This window comes from Paroedura picta, chromosome 7 (assembly GCF_049243985.1).
Source record: "Paroedura picta isolate Pp20150507F chromosome 7, Ppicta_v3.0, whole genome shotgun sequence".
In the NCBI taxonomy this organism is placed as follows: Eukaryota; Metazoa; Chordata; class Lepidosauria; order Squamata; family Gekkonidae; genus Paroedura; species Paroedura picta.
The window spans coordinates 32,697,362-32,718,534 of record NC_135375.1 but is presented as its reverse complement, the minus strand read 5'-3'; the positions used below and the strand labels follow the sequence as shown (position 1 = coordinate 32,718,534).

The 21,173-nt window shown below is 40.6% G+C and overlaps 2 protein-coding genes across 8 annotated transcripts in view; one reads left to right on the top strand and one right to left on the bottom strand.

Moving 5' to 3' along the window:
* SCAMP1 (secretory carrier membrane protein 1) overlaps positions 1-6,139 on the top strand; it is a 40,356-nt gene extending 34,217 nt beyond the window's left edge. For all 5 annotated transcript variants that reach the window (XM_077347324.1, XM_077347321.1, XM_077347322.1 and 2 more), the window contains one exon: positions 466-6,139. In XM_077347324.1, the coding sequence (XP_077203439.1) occupies positions 466-630 (165 nt within the window). In that variant the 3' untranslated portion in view covers positions 631-6,139. The remainder of the gene's footprint in view (positions 1-465) is intronic.
* A 3,567-nt stretch (positions 6,140-9,706) lies between these two features.
* LHFPL2 (LHFPL tetraspan subfamily member 2) overlaps positions 9,707-21,173 on the bottom strand; it is a 104,313-nt gene continuing 92,846 nt past the window's right edge. For all 3 annotated transcript variants that reach the window (XM_077347326.1, XM_077347329.1, XM_077347328.1), the window contains exon 3: positions 9,707-13,847. In XM_077347326.1, coding sequence (XP_077203441.1) covers positions 13,591-13,847 — 257 coding nt within the window. In that variant the 3' untranslated portion in view covers positions 9,707-13,590. The remainder of the gene's footprint in view (positions 13,848-21,173) is intronic.

Sequence of the window (21,173 nt, the reverse complement as noted above, 5' to 3'; positions counted from 1 at the left end):
TTCCAGTGATTCAAAAAAAGTTTCAAGTTCTTATTCTAAAATCTGATTGCAACAGCTAGAAGATATATTTCCAAAGATATGCTTACGGATTTATAAAATTAAATAAATGATTAAATTAGCCTTTATACAAAGGGGAATACAAATCCTGGACCTTTATACAAAGGGGAATAAATATACAGCAACTGGAATCAATATGGAATCCTTCAATTAAAGGAAGTGGGTTTGAAGGGGAAGTGAGTTTGTAGTAAATGTTTTTAGGAGTTAATAGCATGGGAAGCATATGGATATTGTTAGGATGTCTGCGTAACAGTTCCTGTTATGTAAAGAATCTTCCGACTTCTCTTGAGATTGCTCTGATCATCTTGACTTGCCTGTGATCAGGCATGTAACACACAAGCTTAAGTGCGAAAAACATCTCTCAAGTTCAAAATACGGCTCAGCCTTTCATTGTGGGTTTCCCCTTAGGTGCATGGGCTGTACCGCACAACTGGAGCAAGTTTTGAGAAGGCCCAGCAAGAATTTGCCACGGGTGTGATGTCCAACAAAACTGTACAAACTGCTGCCGCCAACGCTGCGTCAACAGCAGCCACCAGCGCCGCTCAAAGTGCTTTCAAGGGTAACCAAATATAGGGAAAGAAAGAGATGAAAATCACAAACAATTTTCTGGCTGTATTTTATTTTCCAGTCACTTATCCTCCCTAAAGACTTGTGTTCAAAATGCACACAGCATGTATGTCTCCTCTTCAGCTGTGCATGGGCTAAAACAGGGAAAAGGTCCTCATTCCATTCCTTTATACACTTATTTATTCAAAAGTACTTCCTGGCTACTCTCTTAACTTAAAATGGTTTGAATTATATTTTTCTCTGTATTTTTGGAGGCGTGCTGTGAAAATTTCAACAGTGCATCTGAAATTGATATGGCAGCTTCTGGGGTCACCTTAAATGGATTTTAGGGGTTTTCTGGCCGGTTGTTCTCTCTGGGACATTTCACGTTGACTCGAGACAAGCACTTTGGAGCAATTTTTTTTTTGTTCCTAAGAGTTTGCTTCCCTCTTTCCTTATGTGAGGAACGGGGCAGCTGACGGGTTTGAACATGACGATAAGCTGCTGCTATACATCTTCAGCAGCTGATGAAGGACAGATGTAAGCTTAAAATAAGTATGATAGATAATGTAAATTCTTTTTTTTAGGATAATAGGTCTTTTGATAAAAATCTGAGTTTGCATGAAATAGTTATTTGGCCATGTTGAGCTAGTGTTTTGGTCCAGAATCTGTCTCTACAACTATGGTTATAGTATTTGTTGGGATCTGTTTTCATGGTGTATGGTCTTCTAGCTTGGAATGGTTTTGCTGCACAGGTACTATTATTGAAAGAATACATAAAGCAATTCGTAAGGAAGAGAAGTTAATGAAGTCTAATCAGAGCTGAATGATTATATGTTTTTAATTTTGATATTCCTGTCTTGGAAAAACGTTTGCCTAAAGAAAAAAATGTTATCCTATGTTTTGAACACTCCCATATAGCTGGATCTTTTTGACTTGTGTTAATTGCAGTGACATTTTTGTTGTATTTAAGCATTCCGTTTTTGTTTTGTTTAAAGTGTGCACTTGTGTTTAACAATGGTATGAAATCTTTAGCCTTGTCAATCACTCTGTTTACTGGTTATAGAAACATCTGAATATACTAACCTAAACCATATTCTTTAAACAAGGTTTTTCAAGCTGGCATTTAATTATGTACTTGAATTCTTTTTAACATACCTCAGCCTTCTTGTGTGATTTAATCAATTGGCATTTTATGAAATGCATTTATTCAAAAGTTGGTTTAACACAGTATCAATCAACTGGCTATGTTTTACAGAGCTGGTAGTTCCCTGGTAGGCTATCAGTTTAAGTCCATGTTGCTTTGATGTTCTGAGAAAGGTGAATTGCTGAGTGACCATCTACAAGGTATCTTGGATTAACTGTTTACTCAGAAAAAATTTTTTTGCAGGTCTAATACCAAAAATGGATCATGCTTACATATCTTAAATTATGACTGTTACTTTAGAGACCTAAATAATCAGAATAAATTAATAACTTCATCACAATCACAAATACTGTAAAATGGACTGTATGGGAATTATATTTTAAACCATGTTCTTTTGAGCTTATTTAAAGAACAGAAGGCAAGTAGAATCATATGTAGCGATAGACTGAGCATATTCCAGATTAGTACAATATGTTTGTCCTTGTTTGTTCATTGATTTATTTGTTGTTTCCCTTACTTATTGTGCACCTTTATTACTAGGACTCAAGGTGGGTTACACAGGGTGAATCAGTACGATCAAGAGGATAGGACATCCAATTAATAATGCATTAGGATTTTGATTGCAGTAATCTAGAACCAACTAGAAATATGAGTTGAATCAAAGAATATTAACATGATGCATTAAATGATGCATAATAACATAGTAAGATGGTACTTACAGCAATCGACAGTACAAACTATATTCCCAAGTCTCATTCAGAACCATTTCATTACAGTACAGCCTTATCACCTGGGTAAAAAAAAAAACCCTCTGGAATAATTCAAATTTTTGTATAGTTTACAGAAAGCTAGGCGAGTGGGAAATTTCCTGACTTCATCAGGCAGGCCATTCCATAAGGTGGAAGCCACAACAGAGAGTGCATGTGTGTGAGCATTTGTTGATTTTGCCTATTTTCAGGGTGCCACTTGCAGAAGGCCCTGCTCAAATGAGAGAAAATGTCATAACAGAGCATAGGGGATGAGGCAGTCTCAAGAATTTATTTATTTATTTATTTATATACCGCCCTCCCCTGAAGGCTCAGGGCGGTTTACAGGGAACAGGAAACAGGTACAGATAACAGGTACAGATGTGGGGGGGCAAAGCCAGTACCTTAAACGTAGTCCCATGGTTGATAAATAGGCAATGGAATGAATGCAGAATGGAGTAATATGCTGTTCTGTCTACCTCCTGATGATAGCCAAGCTGCAAAGTTCTGCATCAGCTGCAGTCTGAGTTGACTTTGAGAGGGGAGCAATATAGAATGCTTTTCAGTAGTAATTGTTATGGATCCGGTGGCTGGATCATCTGTTTCAAGGTATGCAGCCATTCCCAGGCAATACTGAGTTGGAAGAAAGTGTTTTTACAGCTGTGTTAAGTAGTTTCTCCAACAGTAATTTTGGATGCAGTATAACCCCCAGGTTCTTAACTTTGGATCATCAAAGATAAGCTGAATTCCATTGAAGGTGGGGGACACACTGCCCTTCAAGATACCCACCTTCCTTTCCAGCAATATCTCTGCTTTTTCAGGGTTTGTTTGTTCACCGATTAACCATTGCAGCCAGCCAGTGATTCTAGACCTTTACCACATCACCAGGAAATTTGGATAATAATATAGAGAGCTGGGCATCATCAGTGTATTGACAGCCATCATCAAAACACTGAATGATTTTTTTCTTAATGGCTTTTCATAGAGATTGAAAAGCATGGTGGTTAGGATTGGCCCTCATGGAACCCCATTGGATAGGTCCCACATTAAGGATAACTGGTCTCCAGTGGCAACTCTGCGTCCGGTCTGTGAGGATGATTAGAACCAGTCTAATGCACATCCCCTGATCCCTACTTCTGTCTCCAAGCACTCCAGCAAATGGCATGGCATGGTCCACTGTATCAGAGGCTTCAGATAAAACTAGTAGGTTCACGAAAAGGCATGGCCTTTGTCTAGCTTCAGACAAAGGGTAATCTACTAAAGCCAACAGGGTCATCTCATAGCCTGATTTGGAACCAGACTGAAAAAAAGTCCAGAGCAGATGATTGCCCATTCAATCAGTTGCCCAGAAAAAGCAGGTTAGAGACTGGGTAATAATTAGCCACATTATTGTTCAGTTGGGATTGTTTTTGAAGTAGTTGCCATGGGAAGGTACCCTGAGTTGGTGATTTATTTATGATAGATACTGAGGGCTTGTTGATGTAGTCTTACATGATTAGTAACTACAATGGGCAATGATCCAGGGTACAAGTAGTGGCCTTCACAGTTCCCAGCATCTTGTCGACTTTAACTGAGTTTCCTTTCCAGCAGACTGTCATGGCCTTTGCGTAGATAGTGGTCAGACCATATTGAGGCTGTGTCCAACCCTGAAACCGTACTTTCCCTTTGAGGCTTGGTGCAAAAGAGCAAGTCCAAAGTATAACCTCTTTCATATGTTGGGCCTGTCACAATTTGAGAGAAATCTGTCAAAGCACCTATGAAATCCTGGACCATCCCTGGCATGGTGTCTTTAGCCTGAACGTTGAAGTCCCCCACAACTAAGTCCTGCAGTCTAAGTGCCTCCAGGACTACATCCAAAAGTACCTTTGTCAACTCCAAAAGGGTGTCCACAGATAGGTCAGTCAGTAAGCAGAAAGCCCAATCGGTCCTTAGCCCCTAATGTAAAGAGCATGCAGGCAATGCCTTTGATCATTTTTGCTAATGTTGAGGTACAGAGGATAATAGCCACACCTCCTTAGTTCCAAAGATGAACATGACCTTTATCCTCTATGTTCTATATGTAGAAGAATCCCCATCTTGTAAACAAAATTGTTTTCCTGATATGAATATAATGGTTTGACTTTCAAAAATGTGTATTAGTTGCATAATTTTGAATGTTTGGGGCAATGATATATGGAGGCATTGATCACCCAATGGGGAGTATGGAAACCAATTATGGATCTACCCTTTGCCTGTGCAAGCCCCCAGGAAGAAAAATTGTATTTCTTACTGCTCTGTTCTGTTTCAGTTACAGTTATGCAGTTGGTTGCTGATCTCAGTTCTTATTGTCAGAATCACATCAGGTGGCAAAAATGGTATTTTTTAAAAGATGATACTGGAATTTTTTTCCTCAGGGGGTAATGTAGAACTTGTGGTAGATGTGGGCTGAGTTTGCAATAATCCTATACCCATTTTTTGGTCCCAGGAAATTAAGTATAATATATAGAGACTTCTATGTACAGAGAAGCTCAGTCAGGAGAAACTCAGTTAATCTTGAGGGGTTTTTTTTCCTCGTTTGAAATGTGTCAGAAGGCTGATGTATGTTAAAATGTTAAAAAAAAAAATAAAAGCAGTATATCAGTTAACAAGTGTATGCCCATTTAAGCCATGTTGTAGTATCCAACTGTGGCAAGTTTTGTTCAAAATACGAAGTTTCAGCACTGGAATTTCAGCAGTCTGTGATCTCTTATTTAGGCATTGAAATTATTTATCTGAGGGATGTCTGTATATTTTGTAGATTACTAACAACTTGGTGAATGTCACAGTTCTGTACAAATGCACACAGGTCCTCTGATGTTGCATGTCTGAGTAGTTCAAAGGTTCTGCATATTTATTGTATTAACTCAGTCACATAGAATAAAATGTTTCTGGACAGTTTGCTCTGTATAGTTTTAAAAACAAGAAAAGGATTTTTAAAGGCACGATAAAATGCAAGAGGGTTATGTATAGAAGATGCCACATGTTTTATCTGATCCAGCTCTAGTCAAGCATAGTCATTACAGGGCCAGGATGGGGGTAGGGATGCACATTGAGCTGAAAATGATGCAGCATGGATAGGTTGCATCTGTCTTCAGATGTTCAGCCAAATGTGACTGTCTGTACACCATGCATAACAATTCAGTCTGAGATGCGTTCATATGTGATGGTCATCCTAGAGTTTGTCAGTTTCTCTATTCCAGGGTTAGCCAAACTGCGGTCCTCCAGATGTCCATGGACTACAATTCCCAGGAGCATTCGCTGGCAGGGGCTCCTGGGAATTGTAGTCCATGGACATCTGGAGGGCCGCAGTTTGACTACCCCTGCTCTATTCTGACATTAGTAATAATGCAGAAGTAAAATGCAACTAGAGCTGAATCAGGATGTTGACGTTTTGTAACCTTTATATAAATTCTGCTGCTGTGGATAAAGTATGTCAATGACCAGGGCAACAATTAGAACTGGGACTGGTTTTAGGAAAGAGCCCAGAGATAGACACAGTGTTTGGTTTTGTGATGTAAATTGGAGCGTTTTGAAAGAGAATATGATTTGTTAGTACTGATGAAATCTACAAGTATTAAATTTGTCTGGGAATTTGTTGGAAGTAAAATGAAACTTCTGAAAACAATTTTTCCTGGTATTTGCTTGTTACTTCTGTGGAGGGCCAGTGTATCAGCTATTAGTTCTTACAAATGTAGTAGTTGAATTTTCTTTTATGGGATGCAGCCCAAAGAAGCCCCACTTTCTTTCTGTCCAGTGAAACTTCATGCCTCTTCCTTCCTCAGAAAATGAAGTCCTGCGGCACACAGGAAGCCTCTTTTGACGTTCCAGGAGGGTTTTCAAGAGCATTTTTGGGATGGCTTTTAGTGGGATGGGTATTGTTGCAAAGAAACCCAGAAGTTATATTAAGGCATGCATAAACCTTGCATAGACCTGTAAATTCTCTAGGTCAGGGGTAGTCAAACTGCGGCCCTCCAGATGTCCATGGACTACAATTCCCAGAAGCCCCTGCCAGCATTCGCTGGCAGGGGCTCCTGGGAATTGTAGTCCATGGACATCTGGAGGGCCGCAGTTTGACTACCCCTGCTCTAGGTTATGGTATTACTTTTTTAAAGGATTTGTATAATGATGGTATGACCCTCATTGGCTGACACTACAGCTTGGACAAGGAACCCCAGTTGAAGACAGATGTAGACAAGCTGGAGCATGTCCAGAGGAGGGCAACAAAGATGGTGAGGAGGTTGGAGACCAAAACGTATGAAGAAAGGTTGGGGAAGCTTGGTCTGTTTAGCCTGGAAAGGAGGCGACTGAGAGGGGATCTGATAACCCTCTTCAAGTATTTAAAAGGCTGCCATGCAGAGGATGGAGCAGAGTTGTTCTCTCTTGCCCCAGAGGGACAGACCAGAACCAATGGGATGAAATCCATTCAAAAGAAATTCCGTCTAAACATCTGGAAGAAGTTCCTGACAGAGTGGTTTCTCAGTGGAACAAGCTTCCTCGGGAGGTGGGGGGGTTCTCCATCTTTGGAAATTTTTTAAACAGAGGCTGGATAGCCATCTGACGGAGAAGCTGATTCTGTGAAGACTTAAGGGGGTGGCAGGTTACAGTAGATGAGCGATTGGGTTGTGAGTGTCCTGCATAGTGCAGGGGGTTGGACTAGATGACCCATGAGGTCCCTTCCAACTCTATTATTCTATGATTCAATGATTGTCTGCCTGCTAGGCAGATCGCAGTATTGAGATGGTAAACTGTATCTGAGTCACAAACTGGGCATGATAAAATTGTGAACATTCCCGAATGTAACTTTCACTGGCAGATGTCATTTATTCTTTGGAGACAAAGGATGCACCCAAACATAACAGTAAACCATGGTTCATTATGGGATGGAGAACAGGAAATCATCGAGGCTAACTCGGGTTTGGGCTCTGTTTTGGGGCCAAGAGAATAATTCACAGGTTGTTTTTGTTCAATTTAGATTTCATGAGAAACTTTGTTTTATCGGGAACCAGGAATTTTTTGTGGTAGAGGAGGAGGGAAGGAGTACACATGAACTGGAGGCCTTCCCATAACAATAACCTACACATTATTTGAGCAGGCACAATGCTGTAGCAACATTAAAATGTATAATATGTTTTCATTTTTAAAGGTTATCTCAACAAGCTTAGATTTGTTAAGAAACCTGGTTTGTTAAGAAACCTTAATCATGACAGCTATGAATTTAAATAATTAATCAGCACACATTTGCATATGGCCACTCAGTAGTTGAGTTTGTACAAATGGCTGAGTTTGTCCAAACACAATTTTTAAGATCATAACATAAATGTTATTCCTCCTTACCCAGGAGAATGTCTCAAACATAATGGGATTGTCTTAGTTCTTAGAAATAGGCTATTTAAGATAATGCTGACAAAATTTTAAAATATACTCACTGATTGAACAGGGATACTTTGCAAGTCTATCAGATATTTTTAAACAGATCAGTTGGCTCAATATTGTTTGAAGAGCATGACCTACTTTGTTGCCTTTTTGCTTGAGACTGGCCACAGCAGCTCCTAGAGAGGGCTGGTGTTGGTTCATATTATCCAACTCTTGCAATTATTTCATCTATTGAACCATATTATATTCTAGGCAAGTATGCCTTGGATTGGCTGGGGCTTGCTTGATAGCGCTGTGGGGAGGATCATACCCTAAATCATTGAAATTCAATATATATCTCATGTGCAAATCCTGCAAGCCTTCAGGGAGTGGCGGGATAAAAATCAAATAAATAAATAAATAAGTTTGTAATGGTGCAGATTCTACATTACATTCTTTGATGTAATGCTATTCAAGGTATGTGGGATTGACTGCCCCAGTAAACTGTCTTTCTCCGTAATGGAAAGCATATGATTAAAATGTGTTGTATATTCTGTGACTATCAATGACTTAAGAGCCTCTTGTGGCGCAGAGTGGTAAGGCAGCTGTCTGAAAGCTTTGCCCATGAGGCTGGGAGTTCAATCCCAGCAGCCGGCTCAAGGTTGACTCAGCCTTCCATCCTTCCGAGGTCTGTAAAATGAGTACCCAGCTTGCTGGGGGGTAAACGGTAATGACTGGGGAAGGCACTGGCAAACCACCCCGTATTGAGTCTGCCATGAAAACGCTCGAGAGCGTCACCCCAAGGGTCAGACATGACTCGGTGCTTGCACTGGGGATACCTTTATCAATGACTTCTGTTTAAGCCTAGACTATCATCTTAAGTAGTGTGCAATGTCTCTTCATTATTCAGCCATAGGAGATAGGATTGCACCATGCTATCATTCCTCGTCCTGGGCTAGAAAGTCAGTTTTGTTCCAAGATCAGCAAATCTGTATCTGGAGCTTGGAACGACAAAAGAGTTGTGTTACATGGATTCTGAATGCCTAAAGCAGCTCATTCATTTACAGTCTGCGTCATGTATACAATGTGACTGACTTTTATCCACATAAATATGAGGAGACACAGTAATTGGTGATTTTCTCTGGATCAAACATTATTAGAATAAAATGGCATTTGGGAAATAAGGTAATTTTTTAAATCACCATATTTTCCCATAGTCTATTACTTTTATTTGTATCAAATTCAGGCCTGCACTCAGGTTTTTGACAAATGATGTTAGTTAATATAACTATTGTTGTTTTTTGGAAGTATAAAATCAGAACAGAAAGCAACAAGTTTTATACTGGCATATATATATTTTGTTCACATTTTACTTTGTTTTATTTGTTTGTTTGGAGATGCTATCACAAAGCATCTTGCAGTGGGTTACAATTTAAAAAAATTAAAATCCCATAAAGACTAAAACATAAAACAAGCAAACTCCAGCCCAATCCCATCCTCCATCCCCACGAGCCTCAGGGAACAACTCCCAGGTGTGTCAACTATTCCAGTATAGAGTGATCTGGATTCGAACATTTTTAAATATGGAGGGGCCCCTAGATCTTCTGCACCCTGGCTTCTACCAAAGACCTGATGGGAGAGTTTTAAAGAGCTTCAACAGGCGGTTGCTGATAAGTTATTTGCCCTTCCTTTTGTAACTGGAGCAGTAAAACAACAGCAGTCTCATTTTTTGTACTTCCTGTAACTTGTTCCAAATTCACTTTTGCTAGAGTGTCTTCAAAAGGCTGCTTGTTGAGATTGCCATTAATATAATGCAGTTTTGAAATGAGCTACAAGAAAATTCCAGGAGTTAATAACTGTTTTATTAGGCAAAGAAACTGCTATATTGTAGACACATTAAATTAACAATACAGCTCAACAGAAATGTATTACTGTGTGTTAACAGAAACATATCAAACATTTCTTCCCCTCAGTTTCCTTTTTCTGATGAGCTTATTGGTTGCTAAATATCAAAATACCCTTCACATTTAGAGTTCAGGCTATAAATTAGGCCTGGATTACCCAGCTAGTTCGAAAGAGTCTGGAGATTCATCATCACTTGTATTGTTATTCCATATGTTCTTTCCAAAGAGGGAAGCACACGGTTGGCACATAATAAATGTTAAATAGTAGCTTTATTTGTCCATTGAAGAGCCACTATCCTTGTCCCTTTCAAATCTTCATTTATCTACTTGTTATTGCACATCACACACAGTGTTTATGTGTACCCTTTGAAGTTACTACCCTTTGGAAAGATCAATGGCACATTATACAATAAACATTTACAAAAGTGATTCAACCACAGATATTTAATGAATATTAGCTCAAAATCTGTGAAATACTTGAAAAAAAGAAATCTAGAACACAGGTTTAAAAACACCAACTGTTCCTTGAGTTAATGCAGTACACATTAAGAAGCAGTCACATTTGGCTTCTTGTGTAGCTGACATTTTATTTTTGTAAAGCATTTTGGAACTTGTACTCCTTAAATCACAGAATGCCTGGTATTGACCAAGAGTTTAGTCCTCTGAGGACATGAACTTGTAACATTTGAAAATGGCAGTGGAACTTGTTTCCAAGTGGGACAGTGCTGCAATACATCAGTGTAAAAACAGCAACAACAGCAAAAGCCCACATGAGACAATCCTTTCATGGAAACATAATGTACCATAATTCAGCTCATGTACTGATACAAAAACTGGGACCTAAGTATTATTGTGTCTGTGAAACATTTGTTTGCAAATAATGTGGGTACTCCATATTCACAAATAATTAAATCCCCACTATGTAAATGGGTATTTTGTTAGGAAGAAAACTGTATTCAAACACTGCTGCATGTAAAAGACTGCATCAATATGTTCTTAAGACAGGGCTTTTTGACAAACTTTAGATGTGCCGATTTAGTATCCACCACAGCGGATGAAGTCAGGACTGGCACCAAATTATAGGTAAGTCTCCCTGTGTGTACAGTGAAACAAATCTAATTTGTTGCTCAGGTGAATAGACGCTTGTCAAATTACTGAACTTGCAACCTGCTTTATGGTGAAAGCTAGTTTACTGCAAACTTGGCTTAGATTACAAATGCTAGTCCTGTGATTAAAGGTGAAAGCATTCTGTAGATAATGCAGATTAAAATGTGGAATTCCTGATGAACTGAGTGTCACTTCAACTGTTGTTAATACATTTTACCATAAAACACACTAAGATTGAAAATGTTTGCTATCAGTCTGGATTTCAGTGTGTTATGTAAAGTTAATATATTCATTTTGGAACCCTGAAGAACAAAGAAGTGGGAAACTTGGAAGTCCTGGTAAATAAAAGCAATAGTTGGTAGGTTCAACCTATTCTTTCAAACAAGGCGTTCTCAAGAGCAGCTTGTACTGGTCTGTTCCATAAATGTTATCCCTTCAGCTTGCTCTGTCAGGGCCGATTTGTTCATTCAGTTTCTTGTTTTGTAAAGTCCTTAATCTTCACCTCCCCAGGCAGAGGCAAAAAGGGCAGTTTTCACTGATTCCTTTCTCCTGAGGCAACCCAAAACACACCACAAAATGCAGCTCATGAGGGACAGGGACCCCAAGGAATAGCTTGGATGGGATAGTATGTTTCTTTCATGAGGGCAGATCAACAAAAAATGCCCCCAAACCTGTGAAAATATAGATGGATTCAAGCCTTTGACATATACCCAATAGGTTTTTTTTTTAAAGAAGGCTGAAAATCTAGGGGGTTCCTTTAAACTGCTGTTATGCTGAATCTCCAATATGTTTTTTTAGCATTTAGTGAAATGGCCATTCAAGTGTACATTGTCAGAAATTGAAATTTTGGAAAACCATTAATGCTCACCTGGATTTTGGCCACAGTGAATTAAGAGGCATTGCACCAGAGCTATCCCAGAATACTACCCCTGGCCTTGTACTATACAATATGACTGTTTTCCAAGAGGATCTTAAAAAACAAAACACAAAAAAAACAGGTTAGTAGATGCTTGGCAGGTCACAATAGCTTGGCTTGGGCCACAAGTTGTGTCCTGCACCTCTACAAATAATAGAATGAGATTAGTCTGCTGCACTGGCAAACTAGAAAACAATTAGTTGTTTTGCTCACCAGACCCCAGCCTCATAGTGTGAAGTCGTTTGCTGAATGGCAAACTTCACATTAGCATACTTATAGTCTTCTCTAGTCTTCGTACATCCTGACATGTACTATGCTTTGCGTGTCTAGTACAGCTCCCTTTCATGGCACCAGCATCAGCTTTTCAAATAGTCAACGGATTGACACAGATATTGACAGCTTACAAAATATCCATGTGCCTAGCTTGTTACTTATTATTTCACAAGTGCCTTCTGGGAATACTTTTACTATATACCAGTGGTTAAAAGATTGTGCAGCCATCCTGAGGGGTAGACATTATTTTTTCCTTTGAGTTGGCTGTCTCAATAAAAAATAATAACAAGTATGGTAAAAAAATAAGTGGTCTATCACTAGTGGTTGACATAAAGTTTTGCGTTTTCCTTGCTTTCACATCTTTTGTGTGTTCCACTGCTTATCAAGAGGCACAATATCAATGTTAGTAAGGCAGATGTAATATCTAAATTTGAAACTTGGCCATTTGATAGCCCTTCACGTTTCTATATCCACCACTGCAGCACACTGCTCTTTTATCAGAATGAGTTTTTATAAAATCCTAAGGAATGGGGTGGAGCCATTACTGAATGTCCATTCACTGCATTCATCAGCATTTCCTATAGATGTCATACAAATGTCAAAAGAGCTTTTCAAAAGTATTAGAGCTTTAACATGGTTTCTCTTATGGGATAGTTGGGATGAGCACAAGGGCAGGCTGCAGTTGAAATGACGGCAAGAAGCAGTTGTTGAAAGTCTCAGGCTATGTCCATCAATGGCATTTGCTGTATAAAGCTTGCTACTGGATGAAGCCCAAGCACAACTTCAAGGCTACTACTTCATAGTAGTCAGAATGCTTGCTTTGTCTCCTACTCTCTACAGGTAGATCAACTAGACAGTAGGCCTGTACTATGGGGACCAACAAAATTTAGCTTTGCTTCTGGCTGCTACATTACCCTGTACTTCTTTGTGGTAGCTCTGTGCCGCAGGTATATTTACTGGGCAATATATTGCTTACTGTCCCTGCTGAAATGAAAATCTAGATCATCTTCCCCCACCGCTCAAATAGCTTGAGTTTGGATAATGCTTGATTCCTCAGCACAATCTTTTTTTCACATGTCTTATACAACATGACCTGCTGCGCTTAAAACAACAACAAAAAGCCGCCAAGGAAAATGCTACCACTGACCAGGTGACTAAAGACAAAAGCCCTTGAAACCAAAGCCTGGTTTATGGCATCTCGTTCTGTGCATACTTGAAAATGTTGGCATTTTCAACAAAACACTTTTGAAGATTCCTTCATGGTGCCGAATGTCAAAAAGACTGGATAATTTTTGCAACTGTCAGGCAGTTCATATAAATGTGAGTTTTGCAGCATCCTGCCAATACAGCTAGGCGCCAGGATTTCTGTAGCATCGTTTTCTTCTTATTCTGCCCGTAGTCCTCAGTGGCTGCACAGTTCCTAGTCTTCAGGAAGCTCCTGTTTCCATCACTCAGTCAGAGGAGTCCATTTGCTAAGCCCCTTGAACCCAGTGCACCTGAGACATTGACGGATTTCTTGGCTCATTAAAGGAGACAAATAAGGCTTTTCCCCTCTTCAATTTCCTCTTGTACTTTGTCACTGGAGGTGGCAATTTCAGCTTGGGCAGAGAAAACAGCACAGATGAAGGTCAGGACTGTGCCACCTATAGCAGTGTAGAAAGCCCAACCCAAGGAACAATCTCCAAGTTTATAAGCAGAAGCATAAGGTCCACAATAGCTTATTGCCTTCTGGCAACCCCAGCCAGCAGGGTACAAGATCAAGCCTAGAATAAGGAAGAGACCTGCCAAGACGAAGAAACAAGAGTTAGAACAGAAGGGCAATAAGCTTTAGGGAAAATAAACATTGCACAAAAAAGAAAACCATATCCAGGTCCAAAATGAGACATTTCAGTGATCAAGAAGGCACATGAACAGACTGCAGTCTAGATCACTTTAATCCCATGGCTTTGTTTACAGTTTATCTTATGTATTTATATTTTAATGTATGTCCCATCTGTCCCCACCAAATTCCTACTGCTAGACTGGCATCTTGGACATGGTCAAGGATTTTAGCGGAGAAAACAATGAATATTGTGCGGGACAAATTCAGCCAGACTTGATGACACTTGGAATGTAGGCAGATACAGTGTTTCAAAAGCTGACTCCAATGTTATGAAGATAGAAAAATAGCACAATTACTTGTATTGCTGAATAACGTTGCCCTGGCCCAATTAATGAGAGAATGTGAAATACATAACACTGGATCCCACATAAACCTTCACTGTGAGGTGACATTAGAAAGTGATTTAATTGTAGGGAAGTGGTCAGTGGAACCCACCTTTAATAATTATTATACTGTAGAACACTTGGTACCTACTTTCGGAAGGAAAAGTATAACTCTTCTTTTTCCTAGAGTCCACTAAGTTTTAAGTCATAGCCATGATGCTCTCATTTCTCAGCACATTTTCAGGATATGAACAGATGTGAAAACTAGTTCCTCTCTCTTTCAAAACAATTAAGATTTTACATGCTCCAGTACCTTACAGTTTCTTAATTGCAAGGATACAAAGACAAGCCATCAGGGGAAAAGAAACCCATAGGGTTGCAAAATATCAACAGTTCTGTTACACGTCTGCTCTTAGTTTAAAAAGGCACTTGGGAACCAAAGTTTCTCTATTTTAAAGCAACACATTAACCATTAAACCACAATAAAATCAGAGTCCAGTAGCACCTTTAAGATCAACCACAATAAGTGCAAGCACTCTTCATCAGAGGCCCTGAATAAATATATGTTGGTCTTAAAGGTGCTACTGGACTCTGATTTTATTGTGCTACTTAAGAAACTTATTATACAGAAAACACTATTTAAAAATGAAAAGCAATTTCGAAAATTCTTACCAAGCTTATTGGTTGCAAATTATTGGTTGCAAATTATTATTATTTTATTGTTCCAGGATTTATTTGGGGCCTAAAGCCATTTATTCATTCTTTCCAAGCTAGAATGGGGGAGGGTGGGTGAATGTGTGAAGAGTTACACAAATATCCGAAAGCAAACTCACAGGCCTACTGTGTCAAAACATCCTAAACCAATAGTTTAAAGTTGAAAACTGCAGCAGTTCAAAGTAAATTGTGAGACACAAATTTATCAGACATAACTGTTTTTATCCCACTGGTTACTGAAATCCATATGTGAAATAAAGCCCAGTTTTACCTTAGGGATTTCTTTATGTGGTAAGGAACCATGTGCAATGTGTCTCATGCTACTTCTCAGAACAAGAGTATAAAGCAGGGGTAGTCAAACTGCGGCCCTCCAGATGTCCATGGACTACAATTTCCATGAGCCCCTGCCAGCTTTCGCTGTGTTAGAATATTCCTAGTCAAGAATGTGTGAGAAGGATGGTTTTGTACTGGTCAATTTAATAGGTAAGCCACTAAGTGGGGGGCGGATTAGGAAATTAACCTAACATAGATCCTTTATAAGGAAATAGGTACCCCCTACATCATTTCCACGACAGATGTTTGTGTTCTGGTGCCACCATCTTTTTTTCTTCTGGGGATGCCTAACAAATTATTTGAGGGGAAATTCTCCACCCTCAAAATGTTGTGTTTTTAAAAAGTACTATACCCTTGAACCAAATTTAACCCCAACAACTATATTTGAACTTAACGTACATAGAATGAAATCCAATAATTAACAACACACATACACACACGGGCTATGGGATATTTATAGACTAAAAGTCCCGCGAATGTTTGAAAGCTCCTTTCCTACTACTGGCAATAGAGCACAGCTTCTCTAGATGTATAATATCTCTTCCCTTTAAGCAGGAAATAATGTTCACCAAGGCTAGGGACTGCTGCTTGTTAAATGGCAGCAAATTACACGGCTCTAAAAAGCTGAACATAGGAAAAGTTAGACTCTCTCATCTTATACTGTCAACAAGTAGGAGTCTGTGCTGTACTTAGATCAGGGTCCAAATACCAGCTGAGTCAGGAAAGTCACGAACCAACCTTGGTCAAATGACTCTCAACCTCAATTCATTCCCAGGATATCTGTGATAATAAAGGAGGACTCCTCATAAGCCGCCTGAGAAAGGGTGCAATCCAAGTGTAGCACCTTTTTGAGGCTGGGGACCAGCGGCAGCAAGGAGAGCGATTGCCCGACTGCACAAGCCGTGCGTGTGCAATGAGCGTGCGCAATGCATGTGCGCAATGCATGTGCGCAATGCACGGCCCTGCTTCCCTCTCCCCCCTCCCATAGTAAGAAGCTTGCCAGGCCGCAAGTTTGCGGCCTGGTAAGTTTCTTACTGCTGGGGGGGGGCGGGGAGAGGGAGCTGCAGCCCAGTGCCAGGGCCTTCGCGGCCCGGCAACGGGCCATGGCCCGGTGGTTGGGGACCACCGCTCTAGGCTTCTGAGAGTTCATCTGCTCTCCTTGTTTAGACTCAACCAATCTAATATTCCAATTTTTAATGTATCCTCAGTTATCAATACTTCTGAATTTAATCTGCGTTATACAGATTGATTAGACAAAAGATTACAACGTTCTATTGGAAAACAAAGGTCATCTTGTGCTGTGCAGTTTCATGACAATACTGTCTAAACAATTTGGCACGTTCTCAATGTCCATTTTACCCACAAATATAGTAACTTATTGATGATAGTTCCTATAGCTCTTACTGAATTAACTGGATTGCTCAGATCCACTAAGAACCACACATTAAATCTGTTAAGGGAAAACTATAGTTTTGGCCTTCTTTTCTCTGAAATTTTACTTATATGAGCCATAGTGGAAACACAATAGAAGCAGCCTCCCCTGACATAGCTATAAATGCAATAGAAGCAACGTCTCCTGTTGTTTTGAAGGCAACAAGATCTAAAGTCATGGTTAATTAACTAATTGTGATGTACCTTTTATTTGGAATTCGAATTATAAATGCAAACATAAGAGCCAAGTTGGATTACACCAAAGGTCCATCTAATCCAGCCCACTGTAGAGGTTTCTGGAGAACACTTACAGGTTGAGGCAACCATCTTCCCTTGTCATCTGAAATGAATACTCAGAAATGTACTGCAGTTCCATTTCTGCTATACTGACTAATAGCCACTTAACATAAGTAAAGCCACTCGTATTAAAAGCCAAGAGCTCAAAAAAGTTTCCAGTACAGCGCATCGACACTCCAAAGACCTGACTGGACGCACCCTGTCTTTGATCCATGCCAGGGCATCAGCAGCCTTGCCCTGAAGCAGATCCCTTGGCCTGCTCAGAAAAATGATCCCTTCGGAGCATCATTGCCTAGCTGTTTATTTGGATGTAAGATGAAGCAGGCCATTTAGTTCCGAGAGTCTTCTGTACAGCTGCTGCTTTGCCACATTAAACAGCAGAGTATGTTGGCAAAGCCACTCTCCGATTGCAAATCCCAAACCTATCCTCCCATTTCCCAACAAAGCTAAAGAGTTTGTCTGTCCTGTCAAAAATGCCACCAAAGAAAAAATAAATTAGCTAACTGTGGCCAATGCAGAAGATGCGCAAGTCTCTGTGGTGTTATTTAAACAATTGAAGAAGACAGAAAATGGAAATAGCTTCTAGCAGATCAAGAAGCTGCATGCTGTTACTGATTTCAAGTACAGTGGGATTCCAGAGCCTTGGTGCCATCAAATAATTTTCTCTGAACTGCTCCCAGCCTGTCAAAATGCAAGCCTTAAGATGTGCTTCCAACTGGTGTATGTATCTTCACATATTTTACAGCATCCATTTAGCCCCCAAAATACAAATAGTCACTCGTTATTTTGCTTTCACCAATTAACTCACTGAAATCTCTGTAGCATTTTTAGTCTGCAATACTTTGAAAGGATTCAATTAAAGTAATTTACTTCCTTTTGACTAAATAAATGCCTGTCTCAGAAAATAAACATGAAAATACACCTGACATTGAAAAAATCTACCAGCATATAGGTTACTTAAGTCCATATTACCACCATCGAGTAATTACTGCAGCCCAAGTCTTTGGAATCAAGGAACGTGGACTCTTCCTTTCACAAAGGCAATGTGCTTTCATGTTTATTCATTCACATGTGAACATTGCACACTTCCTCTGAAGATCCCGGGAGAATACTGTACATTAGCAATGGTATTATTTATTTAGCTACTTAAAACATTTGTCTGCTCCCTTTCCACCCAACTTTTTGGGTCCCCAAGGGAGCAAACAATCAACACATTAAAACTGTTTAAAAATATAAATACATAAACAATATTTAAAATGTTTTTTAAAACATATTAACAGAGATGTAGAAATAGCGAGGAGGGCCCTAAGAGTGAGGGAAAGCCCAACAAAACACATTTTCACCTGCTAGAAGACAATGATAGAGGGAGGCAGATGAAACTCTCTGGGATGGGAGCTTTGGCACCACAACCATGGAGGCCTCTAGTTGTAACTGCTGTCACCAGAGCAAGAGAGAGGTCAGAAGAAGCAATTTATGAAGCTCCAGAAGCATGAAGGTGTGGAGGTTGTGCACAAAGGCCAAGGTAGTAAGACAACAAATACTGCTTAATAATTCAAGCTTAACAGTTTGTATATGGTGGAGACTGGGCGTGACAGACCTGCTTCCCTATCAGAAAAGGTTACAGAGTCCAGCATTTTTGATTGAGAAAAAAAGGTGCTTAGTGGAGGACATAGAATTTTACACGGTGTGGAGAAAATGAACAGGGAACGCTTTCTCCCTCTCTCATAAGACTAAACTCTGCGGCACTCAAAGAAATTGATTGACAAAAGTTTCAGGATGGACAAACAGAAGTAATTTACGCCAAGTGTGATTAAAACATGGAATTCACTGCCAGTGGACGCAGTAATGGCCATGAGAGGATTAGAGAGCAAGCATGTTCACAGTTAGTGACATCTGGTGACCGCCTCCAGTGAAGGCGCTCTCTTACCAGATGTCACTAACTATGAACATGCTTGAAGACATCCAGCTCAATTTAGTCTTGAATGAAATGGACAGTGAGAGCTACAGTATACTGGATTGTTAAACATTAATTTATAAATTCCTACTTAACCATGAAGCTCCCTGTTGGCTCGGACAGTTCTGTGTCTCATCGTCCCCAGCCAACCTGAGATGTACAATCACTTCTCCAGATCCAGGCACCAGAAATGAAGTTGGCCTAAGAAAATGTGTACGACCTAAGAAAAGCATCCTGTTGCAAATGGTGAGCAACCAGTTACTCTGGAGGGCCAATGAACAGGACACAGAGATGAGGGCTATGTCCTGATGTCGCCACCAAGCACTGATACTCAAAGATTTACTGCCTCTTCCGGTAGGGCAGGTGTAGTCAACCTGTGGTCCTCCCAATGTTCATGGACTACAATTCCCATGAGCCCCTGCCAGCATGGGAATTGTAGTCATGGGAATTGTAGTCCATGAACATCTGGAGGACCACAGGTTGACTACCCCTGCCTTAGGGGTTTCCTTTAGTCACCATGGCAAGTAGTTATTGATAGACCATTCCTCCATTAAGCTGTCCAGTTCCAATCCCAAATTCCAATTAGTCATAGAAAAAAAGATTTGGAAGAGAACTGGTATACTCCAAATGCTGAACTGATTAGAAATCTTCAGTAACTTTATTTTTCTTGGTGTTTCTGCAGAACAAATGAGCAAGAGGTTACAAAGAATGCTGGAGGATATGAAACTAAAAGTTTTGATTAGCAACATCAGGCTCTTTGGAAATGGTTACATTTTTGTGGCAACTATACTGAACTGATATACTTTACCAGCCCGCAACGCACACATAGTATAAGTCAGGAACCGTTAAAATCTTAAGCAAGAGATAAAAATGAACGGAAGTGGTTGGGCTGTTACTTTTGCCTTCAAGTTTCTGTTCATTAAGGGTTTCCTTTAACCGTTTGCCAGAAAGTGTCTTAAGAACTATTTGTGTTATCCCTGTCACATCAAGAGCTGAGTATAAAATCTTTTAAAAAATTATCATAAAAATTGTTGGAGACTCTACACTAGCTGCTTTCATAGTGTGTTCAGAGTATGTTAAATGAGAAGATCAGTAATGATGGGCAACTTTCCTGAAACACAGTAAAGCCTCTCAAGGAGCGATTATGCATGGGCCGGAACTCCTGAGATGGCGGCAGCAGGGCTTCGGGGAGTCTTCTGCATCCCTGGGTCTGCTGTGGGTGTTGGCAAGGGCTGGCCCAGTGCCTGGCCCCTCCCCCAACCTATGGCCTCCCTGCAGGGATGCCTTTTGGCCCTGCTAGTTCCACAGCTCCGCAGAGCTTACAGGGGCATCCTCTCACTCCCACCATGGTGGGAGAGCACTATGCTGCTCCCCACCATCGTGCAGTGGGGGCCCCATGCCCCCGCTCCCCCCCACCGCTGCTGCCACCACAGAGTGCTCCAAAAGCTTCCAGCCCCGCATTGCATGCATGGGGCGGTTGCATCAGAACGGGCAGCATACACCAGGGGAGCTCCCTCCCCCTTGTGCACACAGGGAATGGCGGAAAAGAAGGTGATTGTAAGCTGTTTTGAGACTCCTTCTGATAGAGAAGCAAGATATAAAAACCAATTCTTCTTCTAAATCATTAGTTTATCCATCTCAGTACTGGCTACGCCAGCCTTTTTAAACCTTTTGACCATGGAGGAGCCCCTGAAATATTTTTTCAGGCTTTAAGGAGCCCCAGAAGGTATGTCAGCTGGCCATGCCTCCCTGACATTGTCCCATTAGTTACATGACACCAGAAGTGACATCACCACCTTTGTTAACAGGCAGGATTGAGGAGGACTGGGGGGGGGGGCAGGACATGGTTTAAGGTGAGAGTAGGCATGCAGACTCTGCCCCCTTCCAGTCACAGAAACCATGAGAGAACTCACACTCAGGAAGGGGGGGGGAAGAGCAATGGAAGTGGCTGGTCCCCTAGCTTGTGGCCAAGTCCATGAAGACAGAAGGGGAAATGCCAAGGACCCCCTCCAGAGCTCCTGTGGACCCCTGGGGGTCCATGAACCCCTGGTTGGGGACCCTGGACTATGCTGACCTCTCTATGTCTCTCCATGGACTTGAACATAGTAGAATGCTTTCAAAAACCTTCTATCAGAGAACTTTTTGGGGAGAGGCATCATCTGGACATGGAGTT